Source organism: Oncorhynchus gorbuscha, unplaced genomic scaffold (assembly GCF_021184085.1).
Source record: "Oncorhynchus gorbuscha isolate QuinsamMale2020 ecotype Even-year unplaced genomic scaffold, OgorEven_v1.0 Un_scaffold_1712, whole genome shotgun sequence".
Classification (NCBI taxonomy): domain Eukaryota; kingdom Metazoa; phylum Chordata; class Actinopteri; order Salmoniformes; family Salmonidae; genus Oncorhynchus; species Oncorhynchus gorbuscha.
Window position 1 is genome coordinate 1 of NW_025746409.1, and position 20811 is coordinate 20811.

A 20811-nucleotide genomic window follows, 5' to 3' on the forward strand; every position below is an offset into this window, starting at 1 on the left:
GACGTGATCTTCCTGTCTGGGTTGGCGCTCCCCCTTGGGTTGTGCCGTGGCGGAGATCTTTGTGGGCTTTACTCGGCCTTGTCTCAGGATGGTAAGTTGGTGGTTGAAGATATCCCTCTAGCGGTGTGGGGGCTGTGCTTTGGCAAATGGGTGGGGTTATATCTTTCCTGTTTGGCCCTGTCCGAGGCTATCATCGGCCACAGTGTCTCCTGACCCCTCCTGTCTCAGCCTCCAGTATTTATGCTGCAGTAGTTTATGTGTCAGGGGGCTTGGGTCAGTTTGATAAATCTGGAGTACTTCTCCTGTCTTATCCGGTGTCCTGTGTGAATTTAAGTATGCTCTCTCTAATTCTCTCTTTCTTTCTCTCTCTCGGAGGACCAGGCCTCAGGACTACCTGGCATGATGACTCCTTGCTGTCCCCAGTCCACCTGGCCGTGCTGCTGCTCCAGTTTCAACTGTTCTCCCTGCGGCTATGGAACCCTGACCTGTTCACTGGATGTGCTACCTGTCCCAAACCTGCTGTTTTCTCTCCTGTGTGTGTTCTCTGGTGTGATACAAGATGGCCAGATGAAGCAAATCTCTTCCCACATTGACCACAGCTATAAGGTTTCTCTCCTGTGTGTATTCTCTTGTGCACTCTCAGATCTCCAGATTGACTAAAACTCCTCCCACATTGACCACAGCTATAGGGTTTCTCTCCTGTGTGTGTTCTCTGGTGTCGTGTCAGCTGGCCAGATTGACTAAAACTCTTCCCACATTGATCACAGCTATAGGGTTTCTCTCCTGTGTGTGTTCTCTGGTGTCGTGTCAGCTGGTAAAATTGACCAAAACTCTTCCCACATTGATCACAGCTAGAGGGTTTCTCTCCTGTGTGTGTTCTCTGGTGAACTGTCAGCTCTCCAGATCGACCAAAACTCTTCCCACATTGATCACAGATATATGATTTCTCTCCTGTGTGTATTCTCTGGTGTTGAGTCAGATGGCAAGATCGACCAAACCTCTTCCCACATTGATCACAGCTATAGGGTTTCTCTCCTGAGTGTGTTCTCTGGTGTCGTGTCAGCTGGTCAGATTGAACAAAACTCTTCCCACATTGATCACAGCTATAGGGTTTCTCTCCTGTGTGTGTTCTCAGGTGTTGAGTCAGAGAGCCAGATGTTGTAAAACTCTTCCCACATTGATCACAGCTATAGGGTTTCTCTCCTGTGTGTGTTCTCTGGTGCACTGTCAGCTCTCCAGATCGACAAAAACTCTTCCCACATTGATCACAGCTATAAGATTTCTCTCCTGTGTGTATTCTCTGATGAATTGTAATGCCTGATGAGGTGAATCTCTTCCCACAGTCAGAGCAGCAGTAGTCCCGTATCTCTCCTGTGTGAACAACAAAGTCAGACAGATGATTAAAGGCCCACAACAGCAGAAGTCCACTGTAAAAGGTGATGCCAACAGCGTAGCTATGACGTTGTACAGCAATTGACGTCTGTAATGAATGTTAACATTATTTGACAATTGTCTTAAAATTTGCAAGAAAAGTCATATTTTTCTTGTTTTCACATTAGTAGTAACATCGATGATTGTAGGCTAGAACTAGGATATTCATGTTGTTGAAACTCTAAACAGTGTGCCAGACGACTTTTGTTCTCCAAGGCCCCCTTCTGTGTTTGCTAAAATTGTGGCACAGGTCAGTATGGGGTATTGTGTTTATAGAATAAGGTCAGTATGGGGTATTGTGTTTATAGAATAAGGTCAATATGGGGTATTGTGTTTATAGAATAAGGTCAATATGGGGTATTGTGTTTATAGAATAAGGTCAATGGGGTATTGTGTTTATAGAATAAGGTCATATGGGGTTTGTGTTATAGAATAAGGTCAATATGGGGTATTGTGTTTATAGAATAAGGTCAGTATGGGGTATTGTGTTTATAGAATAAGGTCAGTATTGTGTTTATAGAATAAGGTCAGTATGGGGTATTGTGTTTATAGAATAAGGTCAGTATTGTGTTTATAGAATAAGGTCAGTATGGGGTATTGTGTTTATAGAATAAGGTCAGTATTGTGTTTATAGAATAAGGTCAGTATTGTGTTTATAGAATAAGGTCAGTATGGGGTATTGTGTTTATAGAATAAGGTCAGTATTGTGTTTATAGAATAAGGTCAGTATGGGGTATTGTGTTTATAGAATAAGGTCAGTATGGGGTATTGTGTTTATAGAATAAGGTCAGTATTGTGTTTATAGAATAAGGTCAGTATTGTGTTTATAGAATAAGGTCAGTATGGGGTATTGTGTTTATAGAATAAGGTCAGTATTGTGTTTATAGAATAAGGTCAGTGTGGGGTATTGTGTTTATAGAATAAGGTCGGTATGGGGTATTGTGTTTATAGAATAAGGTCGGTATGGGGTATTGTGTTTATAGAATAAGGTCAGTATGGGGTATTGTGTTTATAGAATAAGGTCAGTGTGGGGTATTGTGTTTATAGAATAAGGTCAGTATGGGGTATTGTGTTTATAGAATGAGGTCGGTATGGGGTATTGTGTTTATAGAATGAGGTCAGTGTGGGGTATTGTGTTTATAGAATAAGGTCAGTATGGGGTATTGTGTTTATAGAATAAGGTCAGTATGGGGTATTGTGTTTATAGAATAAGGTCAGTGTGGGGTATTGTGTTTATAGAATAAGGTCAGTGTGGGGTATTGTGTTTATAGAATAAGGTCAGTGTGGGGTATTGTGTTTATAGAATAAGGTCAGTGTGGGGTATTGTGTTTATAGAATAAGGTCAGTATGGGGTATTGTGTTTATAGAATAAGGTCAGTGTGGGGTATTGTGTTTATAGAATAAGGTCAGTGTGGGGTATTGTGTTTATAGAATAAGGTCAGTGTGGGGTATTGTGTTTATAGAATAAGGTCAGTGTGGGGTATTGTGTTTATAGAATAAGGTCAGTATGGGGTATTGTGTTTATAGAATGAGGTCAGTGTGGGGTATTGTGTTTATAGAATGAGGTCAGTATGGGGTATTGTGTTTATAGAATAAGGTCAGTGTGGGGTATTGTGTTTATAGAATAAGGTCAGTGTGGGGTATTGTGTTTATAGAATAAGGTCGGTATGGGGTATTGTGTTTATAGAATAAGGTCGGTATGGGGTATTGTGTTTACAGAATAAGGTCGGTATGGGGTATTGTGTTTATAGAATAAGGTCGGTATGGGGTATTGTGTTTATAGAATAAGGTCAGTATGGGGTATTGTGTTTATAGAATAAGGTCAATATGGGGTATTGTGTTTATAGAATAAGGTCAGTATGGGGTATTGTGTTTATAGAATAAGGTCAGTATGGGGTATTGTGTTAATAGAATAAGGTCAATATGGGGTATTGTGTTTATAGAATAAGGTCAGTATGGGGTATTGTGTTTATAGAATAAGGTCAGTATGGGGTATTGTGTTTATAGAATAAGGTCAGTATTGTGTTTATAGAATAAGGTCAGTATGGGGTATTGTGTTTATAGAATAAGGTCAGTATTGTGTTTATAGAATAAGGTCAGTATTGTGTTTATAGAATAAGGTCAGTATGGGGTATTGTGTTTATAGAATAAGGTCAGTATGGGGTATTGTGTTTATAGAATAAGGTCAGTATTGTGTTTATAGAATAAGGTCAGTATTATTGTGTTTATAGAATAAGGTCAGTATGGGGTATTGTGTTTATAGAATAAGGTCAGTATGGGGTATTGTGTTTATAGAATAAGGTCAGTATTGTGTTTATAGAATAAGGTCAGTATGGGGTATTGTGTTTATAGAATAAGGTCAGTATTGTGTTTATAGAATAAGGTCAGTGTGGGGTATTGTGTTTATAGAATAAGGTCGGTATGGGGTATTGTGTTTATAGAATAAGGTCGGTATGGGGTATTGTGTTTATAGAATAAGGTCAGTATGGGGTATTGTGTTTATAGAATAAGGTCAGTATGGGGTATTGTGTTTATAGAATAAGGTCAGTGTGGGGTATTGTGTTTATAGAATAAGGTCAGTGTGGGGTATTGTGTTTATAGAATAAGGTCAGTGTGGGGTATTGTGTTTATAGAATAAGGTCAGTGTGGGGTATTGTGTTTATAGAATAAGGTCAGTATGGGGTATTGTGTTTATAGAATAAGGTCAGTGTGGGGTTTGTGTTTATAGAATAAGGTCAGTATGGGGTATTGTGTTTATAGAATAAGGTCAGTATGGGGTGTGTTTATAGAATAAGGTCAGTGTGGGGTATTGTGTTTATAGAATAAGGTCAGTGTGGGGTATTGTGTTTATAGAATAAGGTCAGTGTGGGGTATTGTGTTTATAGAATAAGGTCAGTGTGGGGTATTGTGTTTATAGAATAAGGTCAGTGTGGGGTATTGTGTTTATAGAATAAGGTCAGTATGGGGTATTGTGTTTATAGAATGAGGTCAGTATGGGGTATTGTGTTTATAGAATGGGTCATGTGGGGTATTGTGTTTATAGAATAAGGTCAGTGTGGGGTATTGTGTTTATAGAATAAGGTCAGTGTGGGGTATTGTGTTTATAGAATAAGGTCGGTATGGGGTATTGTGTTTACAGAATAAGGTCGGTATGGGGTATTGTGTTTACAGAATAAGGTCGGTATGGGGTATTGTGTTTATAGAATAAGGTCGGTATGGGGTATTGTGTTTATAGAATAAGGTCGGTATGGGGTATTGTGTTTATCGAATAAGGTCAGCATGGGGTATTGTGTTTATAGAATAAGGTCAGTATGGGGTATTGTGTTTATAGAATGAGGTCAGTATGGGGTATTGTGTTTATAGAATAAGGTCAGTATGGGGTATTGTGTTTATAGAATAAGGTCAGTATGGGGTATTGTGTTTATAGAATAAGGTCAGTGTGGGGTATTGTGTTTATAGAATAAGGTCAGTGTGGGGTATTGTGTTTATAGAATAAGGTCAGTATGGGGTATTGTGTTTATAGAATAAGGTCAGTATGGGGTATTGTGTTTATAGAATAAGGTCAGTATGGGGTATTGTGTTTATAGAATAAGGTCGGTATGGGGTATTGTGTTTATAGAATAAGGTCAGTATGGGGTATTGTGTTTATAGAATAAGGTCAGTATGGGGTATTGTGTTTATAGAATAAGGTCAGTATGTGTGTTTATAGAATAAGGTCAGTATGGGGTATTGTGTTTATAGAATAAGGTCAGTATGGGGTATTGTGTTTATAGAATAAGGTCAGTGTGGGGTATTGTGTTTATAGAATAAGGTCAGTATGGGGTATTGTGTTTATAGAATAAGGTCAGTGTATTGTGTTTATAGAATAAGGTCAGTGTGTGTGTTTATAGAATAAGGTCAGTATTGTGTTTATAGAATATTGTGTTTATAGAATAAGGTCAGTATGGGGTATTGTGTTTATAGAATGAGGTCAGTATGGGGTATTGTGTTTATAGAATAAGGTCAGTATGGGGTATTGTGTTTATAGAATAAGGTCAGTATGGGGTATTGTGTTTATAGAATAAGGTCAGTGGGGTGTGTTTATAGAATAAGGTCAGTGTGGGGTATTGTGTTTATAGAATAAGGTCAGTGTGGGGTATTGTGTTTATAGAATAAGGTCAGTATGGGGTATTGTGTTTATAGAATAAGGTCAGTATGGGGTATTGTGTTTATAGAATAAGGTCAGTATGGGGTATTGTGTTTATAGAATAAGGTCGGTATGGGGTATTGTGTTTATAGAATGAGGTCAGTATGGGGTATTGTGTTTATAGAATAAGGTCAGTATGGGGTATTGTGTTTATAGAATAAGGTCAGTATGGGGTATTGTGTTTATAGAATAAGGTCAGTATGGGGTATTGTGTTTATAGAATAAGGTCAGTGTGGGGTATTGTGTTTATAGAATAAGGTCAGTGTGGGGTATTGTGTTTATAGAATAAGGTCAGTGGGGTATTGTGTTTATAGAATAAGGTATTGTGTTTATAGAATAAGGTCAGTGTGGGGTATTGTGTTTATAGAATAAGGTCAGTGTGGGGTATTGTGTTTATAGAATAAGGTCAGTGTGGGGTATTGTGTTTATAGAATAAGGTCAGTGTGGGGTATTGTGTTTATAGAATAAGGTCAGTGTGGGGTATTGTGTTTATAGAATAAGGTCAGTGTGGGGTATTGTGTTTATAGAATAAGGTCAGTGTGGGGTATTGTGTTTATAGAATAAGGTCAGTATGGGGTATTGTGTTTATAGAATAAGGTCAGTATGGGGTATTGTGTTTATAGAATAAGGTCGGTATGGGGTATTGTGTTTATAGAATAAGGTCAGTATGGGGTATTGTGTTTATAGAATAAGGTCAGTATGGGGTATTGTGTTTATAGAATAAGGTCAGTATGGGGTATTGTGTTTATAGAATAAGGTCAGTATGGGGTATTGTGTTTATAGAATAAGGTCAGTATGGGGTATTGTGTTTATAGAATAAGGTCAGTATGGGGTATTGTGTTTATAGAATAAGGTCAGTATGGGGTATTGTGTTTATAGAATAAGGTCAGTGTGGGGTATTGTGTTTATAGAATAAGGTCAGTATGGGGTATTGTGTTTATAGAATAAGGTCAGTATTGTGTTTATAGAATAAGGTCAGTATGGGGTATTGTGTTTTTAGAATAAGGTCAGTATGGGGTATTGTGTTTATAGAATAAGGTCAGTATTGTGTTTATAGAATAAGGTCAGTATGGGGTATTGTGTTTATAGAATAAGGTCAGTATTGTGTTTATAGAATAAGGTCAGTATGGGGTATTGTGTTTATAGAATAAGGTCAGTATGGGGTATTGTGTTTATAGAATAAGGTCAGTATGGGGTATTGTGTTTATAGAATAAGGTCAGTATGGGGTATTGTGTTTATAGAATAAGGTCAGTATGGGGTATTGTGTTTATAGAATAAGGTCAGTGTGGGGTATTGTGTTTATAGAATAAGGTCAGTGGGGGTATTGTGTTTATAGAATAAGGTCAGTATTGTGTTTATAGAATAAGGTCAGTATGGGGTATTGTGTTTATAGAATAAGGTATTGTGTTTATAGAATAAGGTCAGTATGGGGTATTGTGTTTATAGAATAAGGTCAGTATGGGGTATTGTGTTTATAGAATAAGGTCAGTATGGGGTATTGTGTTTATAGAATAAGGTCAGTATGGGGTATTGTGTTTATAGAATAAGGTCAGTATGGGGTATTGTGTTTATAGAATAAGGTCAGTATGGGGTATTGTGTTTATAGAATAAGGTCAGTATGGGGTATTGTGTTTATAGAATAAGGTCAGTATTGTGTTTATAGAATAAGGTCAGTATGGGGTATTGTGTTTTTAGAATAAGGTCAGTATGGGGTATTGTGTTTATAGAATAAGGTCAGTATTGTGTTTATAGAATAAGGTCAGTATTGTATTGTGTTTATAGAATAAGGTCAGTATTGTGTTTATAGAATAAGGTCAGTATGGGGTATTGTGTTTTTAGAATAAGGTCAGTATGGGGTATTGTGTTTATAGAATAAGGTCAGTGTGGGGTATTGTGTTAATAGAATAAGGTCAGTGTGGGGTATTGTGTTTATAGAATAAGGTCAGTGTGGGGTATTGTGTTTATAGAATAAGGTCAGTGTGGGGTATTGTGTTTATAGAATAAGGTCAGTGTGGGGTATTGTGTTTATAGAATAAGGTCAGTGTGGGGTATTGTGTTTATAGAATAAGGTCAGTGTGGGGTATTGTGTTTATAGAATAAGGTCAGTGTGGGGTATTGTGTTTATAGAATAAGGTCAGTGTGGGGTATTGTGTTTATAGAATAAGGTCAATATGGGGTATTGTGTTTATAGAATAAGGTCGGTATGGGGTATTGTGTTTATAGAATAAGGTCAGTATGGGGTATTGTGTTTATAGAATAAGGTCAGTATGGGGTATTGTGTTTATAGAATAAGGTCAGTATGGGGTATTGTGTTTATAGAATAAGGTCAGTATGGGGTATTGTGTTTATAGAATAAGGTCAGTATGGGGTATTGTGTTTATAGAATAAGGTCAGTGTGGGGTATTGTGTTTATAGAATAAGGTCAGTGTGGGGTATTGTGTTTATAGAATAAGGTCAGTGTGGGGTATTGTGTTTATAGAATAAGGTCAGTGTGGGGTATTGTGTTTATAGAATAAGGTCAGTGTGGGGTATTGTGTTTATAGAATAAGGTCAGTGTGGGGTATTGTGTTTATAGAATAAGGTCAGTGTGGGGTATTGTGTTTATAGAATAAGGTCAGTGTGGGGTATTGTGTTTATAGAATAAGGTCAGTATGGGGTATTGTGTTTATAGAATAAGGTCAGTGTGGGGTATTGTGTTTATAGAATAAGGTCAGTGTGGGGTATTGTGTTTATAGAATAAGGTCAGTGTGGGGTATTGTGTTTATAGAATAAGGTCAGTGTGGGGTATTGTGTTTATAGAATAAGGTCAGTATGGGGTATTGTGTTTATAGAATAAGGTCAGTATGGGGTATTGTGTTTATAGAATAAGGTCAGTATGGGGTATTGTGTTTATAGAATAAGGTCAGTATGGGGTATTGTGTTTATAGAATAAGGTCAGTATGGGGTATTGTGTTTATAGAATAAGGTCAGTATGGGGTATTGTGTTTATAGAATAAGGTCAGTATGGGGTATTGTGTTTATAGAATAAGGTCAGTGTGGGGTATTGTGTTTATAGAATAAGGTCAGTGTGGGGTATTGTGTTTATAGAATAAGGTCAGTGTGGGGTATTGTGTTTATAGAATAAGGTCAGTGTGGGGTATTGTGTTTATAGAATAAGGTCAGTATGGGGTATTGTGTTTATAGAATAAGGTCAGTATGGGGTATTGTGTTTATAGAATAAGGTCAGTGTGGGGTATTGTGTTTATAGAATAAGGTCAGTGTGGGGTATTGTGTTTATAGAATAAGGTCAGTATGGGGTATTGTGTTTATAGAATAAGGTCAGTATGGGGTATTGTGTTTATAGAATAAGGTCAGTATGGGGTATTGTGTTTATAGAATAAGGTCAGTATGGGGTATTGTGTTTATAGAATAAGGTCAGTATGGGGTATTGTGTTTATAGAATAAGGTCAGTATGGGGTATTGTGTTTATAGAATAAGGTCAGTATGGGGTATTGTGTTTATAGAATAAGGTCAGTATGGGGTATTGTGTTTATAGAATAAGGTCAGTATGGGGTATTGTGTTTATAGAATAAGGTCGGTATGGGGTATTGTGTTTATAGAATAAGGTCAGTATGGGGTATTGTGTTTATAGAATAAGGTCAGTATGGGGTATTGTGTTTATAGAATAAGGTCAGTATGGGGTATTGTGTTTATAGAATAAGGTCAGTATGGGGTATTGTGTTTATAGAATAAGGTCAGTATGGGGTATTGTGTTTATAGAATAAGGTCAGTATGGGGTATTGTGTTTATAGAATAAGGTCAGTGTGGGGTATTGTGTTTATAGAATAAGGTCAGTATGGGGTATTGTGTTTATAGAATAAGGTCAGTATTGTGTTTATAGAATAAGGTCAGTATGGGGTATTGTGTTTATAGAATAAGGTCAGTATGGGGTATTGTGTTTATAGAATAAGGTCAGTGTTTATAGAATAAGGTCAGTATGGGGTATTGTGTTTATAGAATAAGGTCAGTATGGGGTATTGTGTTTATAGAATAAGGTCAGTATGGGGTATTGTGTTTATAGAATAAGGTCAGTGTGGGGTATTGTGTTTATAGAATAAGGTCAGTATGGGGTATTGTGTTTATAGAATAAGGTCAGTTGTGTGTTTATAGAATAAGGTCAGTATGGGGTATTGTGTTTATAGAATAAGGTCAGTGTGGGGTATTGTGTTTATAGAATAAGGTCAGTATGGGGTATTGTGTTTATAGTGTTTATAGAATAAGGTCAGTATGGGGTATTGTGTTTATAGAATAAGGTCAGTATGGGGTATTGTGTTTATAGAATAAGGTCAGTATGTGTTTATAGAATAAGGTCAGTATGGGGTATTGTGTTTATAGAATAAGGTCAGTATTGTGTTTATAGAATAAGGTCAGTATGGGGTATTGTGTTTATAGAATAAGGTCAGTATGGGGTATTGTGTTTATAGAATAAGGTCAGTATGGGGTATTGTGTTTATAGAATAAGGTCAGTGTGGGGTATTGTGTTTATAGAATAAGGTCAGTATGGGGTATTGTGTTTATAGAATAAGGTCAGTGTGGGGTATTGTGTTTATAGAATAAGGTCAGTGTGGGGTATTGTGTTTATAGAATAAGGTCAGTGTGGGGTATTGTGTTTATAGAATAAGGTCAGTGTGGGGTATTGTGTTTATAGAATAAGGTCAGTGTGGGGTATTGTGTTTATAGAATAAGGTCAGTGTGGGGTATTGTGTTTATAGAATAAGGTCAGTGTGGGGTATTGTGTTTATAGAATAAGGTCGGTATGGGGTATTGTGTTTATAGAATAAGGTCGGTATGGGGTATTGTGTTTATAGAATAAGGTCAGTATGGGGTATTGTGTTTATAGAATAAGGTCAGTATGGGGTATTGTGTTTATAGAATAAGGTCAGTATGGGGTATTGTGTTTATAGAATAAGGTCAGTATGGGGTATTGTGTTTATAGAATAAGGTCAGTATGGGGTATTGTGTTTATAGAATAAGGTCAGTGTGGGGTATTGTGTTTATAGAATAAGGTCAGTGTGGGGTATTGTGTTTATAGAATAAGGTCAGTGTGGGGTATTGTGTTTATAGAATAAGGTCAGTGTGGGGTATTGTGTTTATAGAATAAGGTCAGTGTGGGGTATTGTGTTTATAGAATAAGGTCAGTGTGGGGTATTGTGTTTATAGAATAAGGTCAGTGTGGGGTATTGTGTTTATAGAATAAGGTCAGTATGGGGTATTGTGTTTATAGAATAAGGTCAGTATGGGGTATTGTGTTTATAGAATAAGGTCAGTGTGGGGTATTGTGTTTATAGAATAAGGTCAGTGTGGGGTATTGTGTTTATAGAATAAGGTCAGTGTGGGGTATTGTGTTTATAGAATAAGGTCAGTATGGGGTATTGTGTTTATAGAATAAGGTCAGTATGGGGTATTGTGTTTATAGAATAAGGTCAGTATGGGGTATTGTGTTTATAGAATAAGGTCAGTATGGGGTATTGTGTTTATAGAATAAGGTCAGTATGGGGTATTGTGTTTATAGAATAAGGTCAGTATGGGGTATTGTGTTTATAGAATAAGGTCAGTGTGGGGTATTGTGTTTATAGAATAAGGTCAGTGTGGGGTATTGTGTTTATAGAATAAGGTCAGTATGGGGTATTGTGTTTATAGAATAAGGTCAGTGTGGGGTATTGTGTTTATAGAATAAGGTCAGTGTGGGGTATTGTGTTTATAGAATAAGGTCAGTGTGGGGTATTGTGTTTATAGAATAAGGTCAGTGTGGGGTATTGTGTTTATAGAATAAGGTCAGTATGGGGTATTGTGTTTATAGAATAAGGTCAGTATGGGGTATTGTGTTTATAGAATAAGGTCAGTGTGGGGTATTGTGTTTATAGAATAAGGTCAGTGTGGGGTATTGTGTTTATAGAATAAGGTCAGTGTGGGGTATTGTGTTTATTGTGTTTATAGAATAAGGTCAGTGTGGGGTATTGTGTTTATAGAATAAGGTCAGTGTGGGGTATTGTGTTTATAGAATAAGGTCAGTGTGGGGTATTGTGTTTATAGAATAAGGTCAGTATGGGGTATTGTGTTTATAGAATAAGGTCAGTATGGGGTATTGTGTTTATAGAATAAGGTCAGTATGGGGTATTGTGTTTATAGAATAAGGTCAGTATGGGGTATTGTGTTTATAGAATGAGGTCAGTATGGGGTATTGTGTTTATAGAATAAGGTCAGTATGGGGTATTGTGTTTATAGAATAAGGTCAGTATGGGGTATTGTGTTTATAGAATAAGGTCAGTATGGGGTATTGTGTTTATAGAATAAGGTCAGTATGGGGTATTGTGTTTATAGAATAAGGTCAGTGTGGGGTATTGTGTTTATAGAATAAGGTCAGTATGGGGTGTGTTTATAGAATAAGGTCAGTATGGGGTGTTTTATAGAATAAGGTCAGTATGGGGTATTGTGTTTATAGAATAAGGTCAGTGTGGGGTATTGTGTTTATAGAATAAGGTCAGTGTGGGGTATTGTGTTTATAGAATAAGGTCAGTGTGGGGTATTGTGTTTATAGAATAAGGTCAGTGTGGGGTATTGTGTTTATAGAATAAGGTCAGTATTGTGTTTATAGAATAAGGTCAGTTGGGGTATTGTGTTTATAGAATAAGGTCAGTATGGGGTATTGTGTTTATAGAATAAGGTCAGTATGGGGTATTGTGTTTATAGAATAAGGTCAGTATGGGGTATTGTGTTTATAGAATAAGGTCAGTATGGGGTATTGTGTTTATAGAATAAGGTCAGTATGGGGTATTGTGTTTATAGAATAAGGTCAGTATGGGGTATTGTGTTTATAGAATAAGGTCAGTATGGGGTATTGTGTTTATAGAATAAGGTCAGTATGGGGTATTGTGTTTATAGAATAAGGTCAGTGTGGGGTATTGTGTTTATAGAATAAGGTCAGTGTGGGGTATTGTGTTTATAGAATAAGGTCAGTGTGGGGTATTGTGTTTATAGAATAAGGTCAGTTTATTGTGTTTATAGAATAAGGTCAGTGTGGGGTATTGTGTTTATAGAATAAGGTCAGTGTGGGGTATTGTGTTTATAGAATAAGGTCAGTTTGGGGTATTGTGTTTATAGAATAAGGTCAGTATGGGGTATTGTGTTTATAGAATAAGGTCAGTATGGGGTATTGTGTTTATAGAATAAGGTCAGTATGGGGTATTGTGTTTATAGAATAAGGTCAGTATGGGGTATTGTGTTTATAGAATAAGGTCAGTATGGGGTATTGTGTTTATAGAATAAGGTCAGTATGGGGTATTGTGTTTATAGAATAAGGTCAGTATGGGGTATTGTGTTTATAGAATAAGGTCAGTATGGGGTATTGTGTTTATAGAATAAGGTCAGTGTGGGGTATTGTGTTTATAGAATAAGGTCAGTGGGGGTATTGTGTTTATAGAATAAGGTCAGTGTGGGGTATTGTGTTTATAGAATAAGGTCAGTGTGGGGTATTGTGTTTATAGAATAAGGTCAGTATGGGGTATTGTGTTTATAGAATAAGGTCAGTATGGGGTATTGTGTTTATAGAATAAGGTCAGTATGGGGTATTGTGTTTATAGAATAAGGTCAGTGTGGGGTATTGTGTTTATAGAATAAGGTCAGTGTGGGGTATTGTGTTTATAGAATAAGGTCAGTGTGGGGTATTGTGTTTATAGAATAAGGTCAGTATGGGGTATTGTGTTTATAGAATAAGGTCAGTATGGGTTTTATAGAATAAGGTCAGTATGGGGTATTGTGTTTATAGAATAAGGTCAGTATGGGGTATTGTGTTTATAGAATAAGGTCAGTATGGGGTATTGTGTTTATAGAATAAGGTCAGTATGGGGTATTGTGTTTATAGAATAAGGTCAGTATGGGGTATTGTGTTTATAGAATAAGGTCAGTGTGGGGTATTGTGTTTATAGAATAAGATCAGTATGGGGTATTGTGTTTATAGAATAAGGTTGGGGTATTGTGTTTATAGAATAAGGTCAGTATGGTGTTTATAGAATAAGGTCAGTATTGTGTTTATAGAATAAGGTCAGTATGGGGTATTGTGTTTATAGAATAAGGTCAGTATGGGGTATTGTGTTTATAGAATAAGGTCAGTATGGGGTATTGTGTTTATAGAATAAGGTCAGTATGGGGTATTGTGTTTATAGAATAAGGTCAGTGTGGGGTATTGTGTTTATAGAATAAGGTCAGTATGGGGTATTGTGTTTATAGAATAAGGTCAGTATGGGGTATTGTGTTTATAGAATAAGGTCAGTATGGGGTATTGTGTTTATAGAATAAGGTCAGTATGGGGTATTGTGTTTATAGAATAAGGTCAGTGTGGGGTATTGTGTTTATAGAATAAGGTCAGTATGGGGTATTGTGTTTATAGAATAAGGTCAGTATGGGGTATTGTGTTTATAGAATAAGGTCAGTATGGGGTATTGTGTTTATAGAATAAGGTCAGTGTGGGGTATTGTGTTTATAGAATAAGGTCAGTATGGGGTATTGTGTTTATAGAATAAGGTTGTAACCTAACGGCTCCAACAGCAGAAATGGCCTCAAGCAAAACATAAAAATCCCAGGATGGGACGAGCTGTTTGGGTACCGGGAGGTGACCCTTCATAAAACAACAGATCAGGGGGTTCCACTGTATCGTTGTTGCAGCCTAAATGGCCAAATACACCTTTAGAGTTGAAAAGGCTTCCCTTCCTCAGAAAGCAGCTCTGAAACAGAGCAACAAAGGGACTGATTTGTTTCTGATCTCAGCATCTGTTAAATACACAGACCCCTTATTGTGCTGTAGTGAGTGTGTGGCTCTAGCACTCTGTATAGAGTTCATTATCAAGGAGGACGGTCACGTGTGTTGAGAAGTAGAGGATCACTAGTTTGAGTCCAGTATGGGGACAGAGGAGGAAACTAAACTGTTAGCAGCACACGGGAGTCAGTTACACATGAAATCAATAAAGTTAATAATTTCCAAATGAAACCATGTTCATTAAGGTCTATATAGTATATATATATTAAACCATGTTCTTTAAGGTCTATATAGTATATATATATTAAACCATGTTCTTTAAGGTCTGTATAGTATATATATATATTAAACCATGTTCTTTAAGGTCTGTATAGTATATATATATATATTAAACCATGTTCTTTAAGGTCTATATAGTATATATATATTAAACCATGTTCTTTAAGGTCTATATAGTATATATATTAAACCATGTTCTTTAAGGTCTGTATAGTATATATATATATTAAACCATGTTCTTTAAGGTCTGTATAGTATATATATATATATATTAAACCATGTTCTTTAAGGTCTGTATAGTATATATATATATTAAACCATGTTCTTTAAGGTCTGTATAGTATATATATATATTAAACCATGTTCTTTAAGGTCTATATAGTATATATATATATTAAACCATGTTCTTTAAGGTCTGTATAGTATATATATATTAAACCATGTTCTTTAAGGTCTGTATAGTATATATATATTAAACCATATTCTTTAAGGTCTATATAGTATATATATATTAAACCATGTTCTTTAAGGTCTATATAGTATATATATATTAAACCATGTTCTTTAAGGTCTATATAGTATATATATATATTAAACCATGTTCTTTAAGGTCTATATAGTATATATATATTAAACCATGTTCTTTAAGGTCTATATAGTATATATATATATATATTAAACCATGTTCTTTAAGGTCTATATAGTATATATATATATTAAACCATGTTCTTTAAGGTCTATATAGTATATATATATTAAACCGTGTTCTTTAAGGTCTATATAGTATATATATATTAAACCATGTTCTTTAAGGTCTATATAGTATATATATTAAACCATGTTCATTAAGGTCTATATAGTATATATATTAAACCATGTTCTGTTAAGGTCTGTATAGTATATATATATTAAACCATGTTCTTTAAGGTCTATATAGTATATATATATATTAAACCATGTTCTTTAAGGTCTATATAGTATATATATATTAAACCATGTTCTTTAAGGTCTATATAGTATATATATATTAAACCATGTTCTTTAAGGTCTATATAGTATATATATATTCAACCATGTTCTGTTAAGGTCTGTATGTTGGAGTTCAGGCTTCATTTGACCTGATAAAGTAGGAAATTAAATGAATTTTGTCCATTACAGAGATGGAGGCAAAGACAAAAAAATAAGCTTGTTTTAAAATATATATTTGCCAGTTTAACAAGTCCTGTAGATCAGCTGTTAATGAAGCAATACAGACCACATTGAAGTGTCTGGAGTTTAGTTTGTATGTTCTACAGTCTAGTAAAGATAGGGGGGTGACTGGGACAGACAATGTAACATCTATACTGTTTTTTTCTCTCTAAATCTAACTTTCATCAAGGTTTTATATTGTCTATTGGTTTCTCTCTGTTCATTGGCAGAATCCTTTTTCAGTGCTATGATATTCATAACATCCATATCCACCAGTCTATCTTCCTGTCAACTAACAGAACTCTGCTGGTTGTCCTGGTAACAGATACCAGTCCATCTTCCTGTCAACTAACAGAACTCTGCTGGTTGTCCTGGTAACAGATACCGGTGGGCAGATCTATTGTATTTGCTCAAACTAAACTACAGCACTTACTTTGATGTGTCAAATCTGATCCTTTCTTCTCTTCTCCTCCTCTCACAGTTCCACCCAGTCCTGTTGTTTTCCTGCAGTCCACCAGCAGCACAGACAACCTCTTCATACCCAGCAGTAAGGTGCTACCGGGAGAGGCACGACACGGGGACTCCGGGAGGGTGGAAGGGCTAGCGTTGTCCTGGTAACCATAAAGAGGAGACACAGACACATATCATTATGGATGCTGATGTCACTGTTGTCATAAAGTGCCTTACAGAAACCCAGACCCAGATAGAGCAAGCTGTATGCTAGACCAGACCAAGCTGTACCATCTGGTGTTCTGATCTGGAGAGACTCTTCTCTGCCTCGTCAGCATCAGGATGTTTTTGAGGCTCCCCAGAGGATCCATAATAGTCATGTCTCTCTCCTGTGTGAACAAGAACATCAAACAGATAGTGAATTTATGACTGTCTATTAAAACCATAGGGTCTTAGACGAGGCATTAGTCTCTCTAAACAGGCCCTAAAATGCAAATGTTAAAGGGTAGTTCCACAAAAATGGGTGCCTTTTGATGAGATGCACTTTAATGTAGAACACGTGGAGAATTTAACAAATCTAATTTAAAAGACCCCAAATGTATGTACCAAAGGCAGATTGACCCTTTAATAATTTATAAAGTACTGAATAACATATTCAAGTGTAGAACTTCAGTAGAATGCCCCTTTAAAACCACACATTAGTTCAACAACGGCATAGTTTGTGCCCCTGTTTAAGACAGTACTCACTGGTGTTAATCTGATATTCTGTCTCCTCCTCTTTCACTCTCAAAACGTCTTCCTTCTTCACCTCTACTGCGACAGCATCCTCTTCCTCTCTAAAATGTTCTTCCTCTGTTTCCTCAATAACATCATCTTCTTCTTTCACGACAATGTTCAGTCCCAGAGCTTCTTTCTCCGTCCAGCAGACCTCCTCTTCTTTAGCAGGGGAGGAGTAGTTTAGTGAGCTCATGGTCAGGGATGTTAGTTAGCATTAGCGACTAGCCTAGTGCTAGGTAGCATTAGCGGCTAGTATCAGTGTTTAACAACTTAGCAAATTGAACAAGCAAATTAGGTTAAAGTTAACCAGTTGATACGTCAAATGAACTGCGTTTACAACACTGAGATTAGCTACTGTACATTAACATGGTCTAAAGCGTCAATCTTTCAGTTTTATGTTGTCTAGCAAGCTACCGAGGTGGTTGAAAGAGTTGGCGCCTGTTCCTGAAGAATCGTCCGTCCTGTCCATTATACGTCACGCAAGAAGCATCAACTGAAAGACGCTCATCGCCATCTGCTGGCTGGAGTGGGTAACGCAGTTTGGAAACAATAGTTACTACACTTTTTGGATTGGAAAGAACGTCATAATAATTTAACAATAAACAGATATATTTTCTCTTACGTCTTACAAATAATACGTTCCTGTACACAGACGTAGAAGCTTAAAATGAATATGTGGATGATGAATAAATACTTCCATGAATAGTGGAATAGTGGGTTGTGTTTTAATACACATTTGCTCTTTTAATTTTTCACATTCATCTTTATCTAGATGTGACGGTACTCTTCCCTGAAAGCTAATCCCTTAAAGCTGCACTCTTTAAGATACAAATCATCCTGTAAACAACAGAGCAAATGCAGCGCATGCAAATAGAATTTGATAATCTGTGGTGCTTTACACTGAGTTGACAAAACATTAAGAACACCTACTCCTTCCATGACATAAACTGACTAGATGAATCCAGGCTAAAGCTATGATCCCTTATTGATGCCACTATATAAATCCACTTCAGTCAGTGTAGATGAAGGGGAGGAGATGGCTGAAATAAGGATTTTTAAGCCTTGAGACAAATGAGACATGGATTGTGTATGTGTGCCATCCAGAGGGTGAATGGGGAAGACAAAATAGTTAAGAGCCTTTGAACAGGGTATGGTAGTTTGTCCCAGACGCTGTTTTGTGTCAAGAACTGCAACGCTGCCAGCTTCCCATGTGATTTGTTTTCTCATGAATCACATGAGGCTTGTTTTCAAATTGCTGTGCGTTTTGTTGCCAACCTATTTTGCTACCTGACAACTTTACGGGTTTCACTTTTTAATTACCGTTCATATATTTATTTTTTCCTCGACTTTTTCACTCCGGACGCTTTATCTGGACACGATTCGTCAGGACCTCCAACAGCCGAAGCTAAGTAGTAACATTAACATGATGCCTTCTAATTGCAGCCGCTGTGCTCGCCTTACGGCGAGGATAGCTGTACTGCAAGCCCAGCTTCAGACGCAATCGTTAGGCAAGGGTAATTTCAGTGTAGGAAAGGATGAAACAGCGTCTGTGCCACCAGTAAGTACAGATAGTAGTATAAATCCCCTGGCACAGTCCCCGCAGCCGGACAACTTTCTCACGGTTTCTGGAAGGAAATGCTGTAGGAACGCTCAACCGGTGTCGCTCATTCAGCAGACAGAAACTTTCAACCGGTTCTCCCCATTAAGCAGCGGGTCGGTGTCAGAGGCCGAGTCTTCTCTGGTCTCTACTCCTCCCGTTACGGGGTCTGAGACGCCGAAGCTTCCCACCATTAGCTCTGACAAATTGAAAACTCTAGTCATTGGCGACTCCATTACCCGCAGTATTAGACTTAAAGCGAATCATCCAGCGATCATACACTGTTTACCCGGGGGCAGGGCTACCGACGTTAAGGCTAATCTGAAGATGGTGCTGGCTAAAGCTAAAACTGGCGAGTGTAGAGAGTATAGAGATATTGTTATCCACGTCGGCACCAATGATGTTAGGATGAAACAGTCAGAGATCACCAAGCGCAACATAGCTTCTGCGTGCATATCAGCTAGAAAGATGTGTCGGCATCGAGTAATTGTCTCTGGCCCCCTCCCAGTTAGGGGGAGTGATGAGCTCTACAGCAGAGTCTCACAACTCAATCGCTGGTTGAAAACTGTTTTCTGCCCCTCCCAAAAGATAGAATTTGTAGATAATTGGCCCTCTTTCTGGGACTCGCCCACAAACAGGACCAAGCCTGACCTGCTGAGGAGTGACGGACTCCATCCTAGCTGGAGGGGTGCTCTCATCTTATCTGCCAACATAGACAGGGCTCTAACTCCTCTAGCTCCACAATGAAATAGGGTGCAGGCCAGGCAGCAGGCTATTAGCCAGCCTGCCAGCATAGTGGAGTCTGCCACTAGCATAGTTCGTGTAGTCAGCTCAGCTATCACCATTGAGACCGTGTCTGTGCCTCGACCTGGGTTGGGCAAAACTAAACATGGCGGTGTTCGCCTTAGCAATCTCACTAGGATAAAGACCACCTCCATTCCTGTCATTACTGAAAGAGATCATGATACCTCACATCTCAAAATAGGGCTACTTAATGTTAGATCCCTTACTTCAAAGGCAATTATAGTCAATGAACTAATCACTGATCATAATCTTGATGTGATTGGCCTGACTGAAACATGGCTTAAGCCTGATGAATTTACTGTGTTAAATGAGGCCTCACCTCCTGGCTACACTAGTGACCATATCCCCGTGCATCCCGCAAAGGCGGAGGTGTTGCTAACATTTACGATAGCAAATTTCAATTTACAAAAAAAAAAAAAATGACGTTTTCGTCTTTTGAGCTTCTAGTCATGAAATCTATGCAGCCTACTCAATCACTTTTTATAGCTACTGTTTACAGGCCTCCTGGGCCATATACAGCGTTTCTCACTGAGTTCCCTGAATTCCTATCAGACCTTGTAGTCATTGCAGATAATATTCTAATCTTTGGTGACTTTAATATTCACATGGAAAAGTCCACAGACCCACTCCAAAAGGCTTTTGGAGCCATCATCGACTCAGTGGGTTTTGTCCAACATGTCTCTGGACCCACTCACTCTCACAGTCATACGCTGGACCTAGTTTTGTCCCATGGAATAAATGTTGTGGATCTTAATGTTTTCCTCATAATCCTGGACTATCAGACCACCATTTTATTACGTTTGCAATTGCAACAAATAATCTGCTCAGACCCCAACCAAGGAACATCAAAAGTCGTGCTATAAATTCACAGACAACACAAAGATTCCTTGATGCCCTTCCAGACTCCCTCTGCCTACCCAAGGACGCCAGAGGACAAAAATCCGTTAACCACCTAACTGAGGATCTCAATTTAACCTTGCGCAATACCCTAGATGCAGTTGCACCCCTAAAAACTAAAAAAATGTCTCATAAGAAACTAGCTCCATGGTACACAGAAAATACCCGAGCTCTGAAGCAAGCTTCCAGAAAATTGGAACGGAAATGGCGCCACACCAAACTGGAAGTCTTCCGACTAGCTTGGAAGGATGGTACCGTGCAGTACCGAAGAGCCCTTACTGCTGCTCGATCGTCCTATTTTTCTAACTTAATTGAGGAAAATAAGAACAATCCGAAATTCCTTTTTGATACTGTGGCAAAGCTAACTAAAAAGCAGCATTCCCCAAGAGAGGATGACTTGCACTTTAGCA

The 20811-nt window shown here is 37.4% G+C and overlaps 1 protein-coding gene across 1 annotated transcript; it reads right to left on the bottom strand.

Annotated features, from left to right (window-relative positions):
• Positions 1–433: 433 nt before the first annotated feature.
• LOC124023890 (zinc finger protein 2-like) lies at positions 434–17674 on the bottom strand. The gene is made up of 4 exons (XM_046338053.1): positions 17074–17674; positions 16618–16715; positions 16310–16487; positions 434–1371 (listed from the first exon to the last, which is right to left on the bottom strand). The coding sequence occupies exons 1-4, from the start codon at positions 17294–17296 to the stop codon at positions 452–454; spliced, it is 1419 nt and encodes a 472-aa protein (XP_046194009.1). The 5' UTR covers positions 17297–17674; the 3' UTR covers positions 434–451.
• Between the last annotated feature and the right edge of the window lie 3137 nt (positions 17675–20811).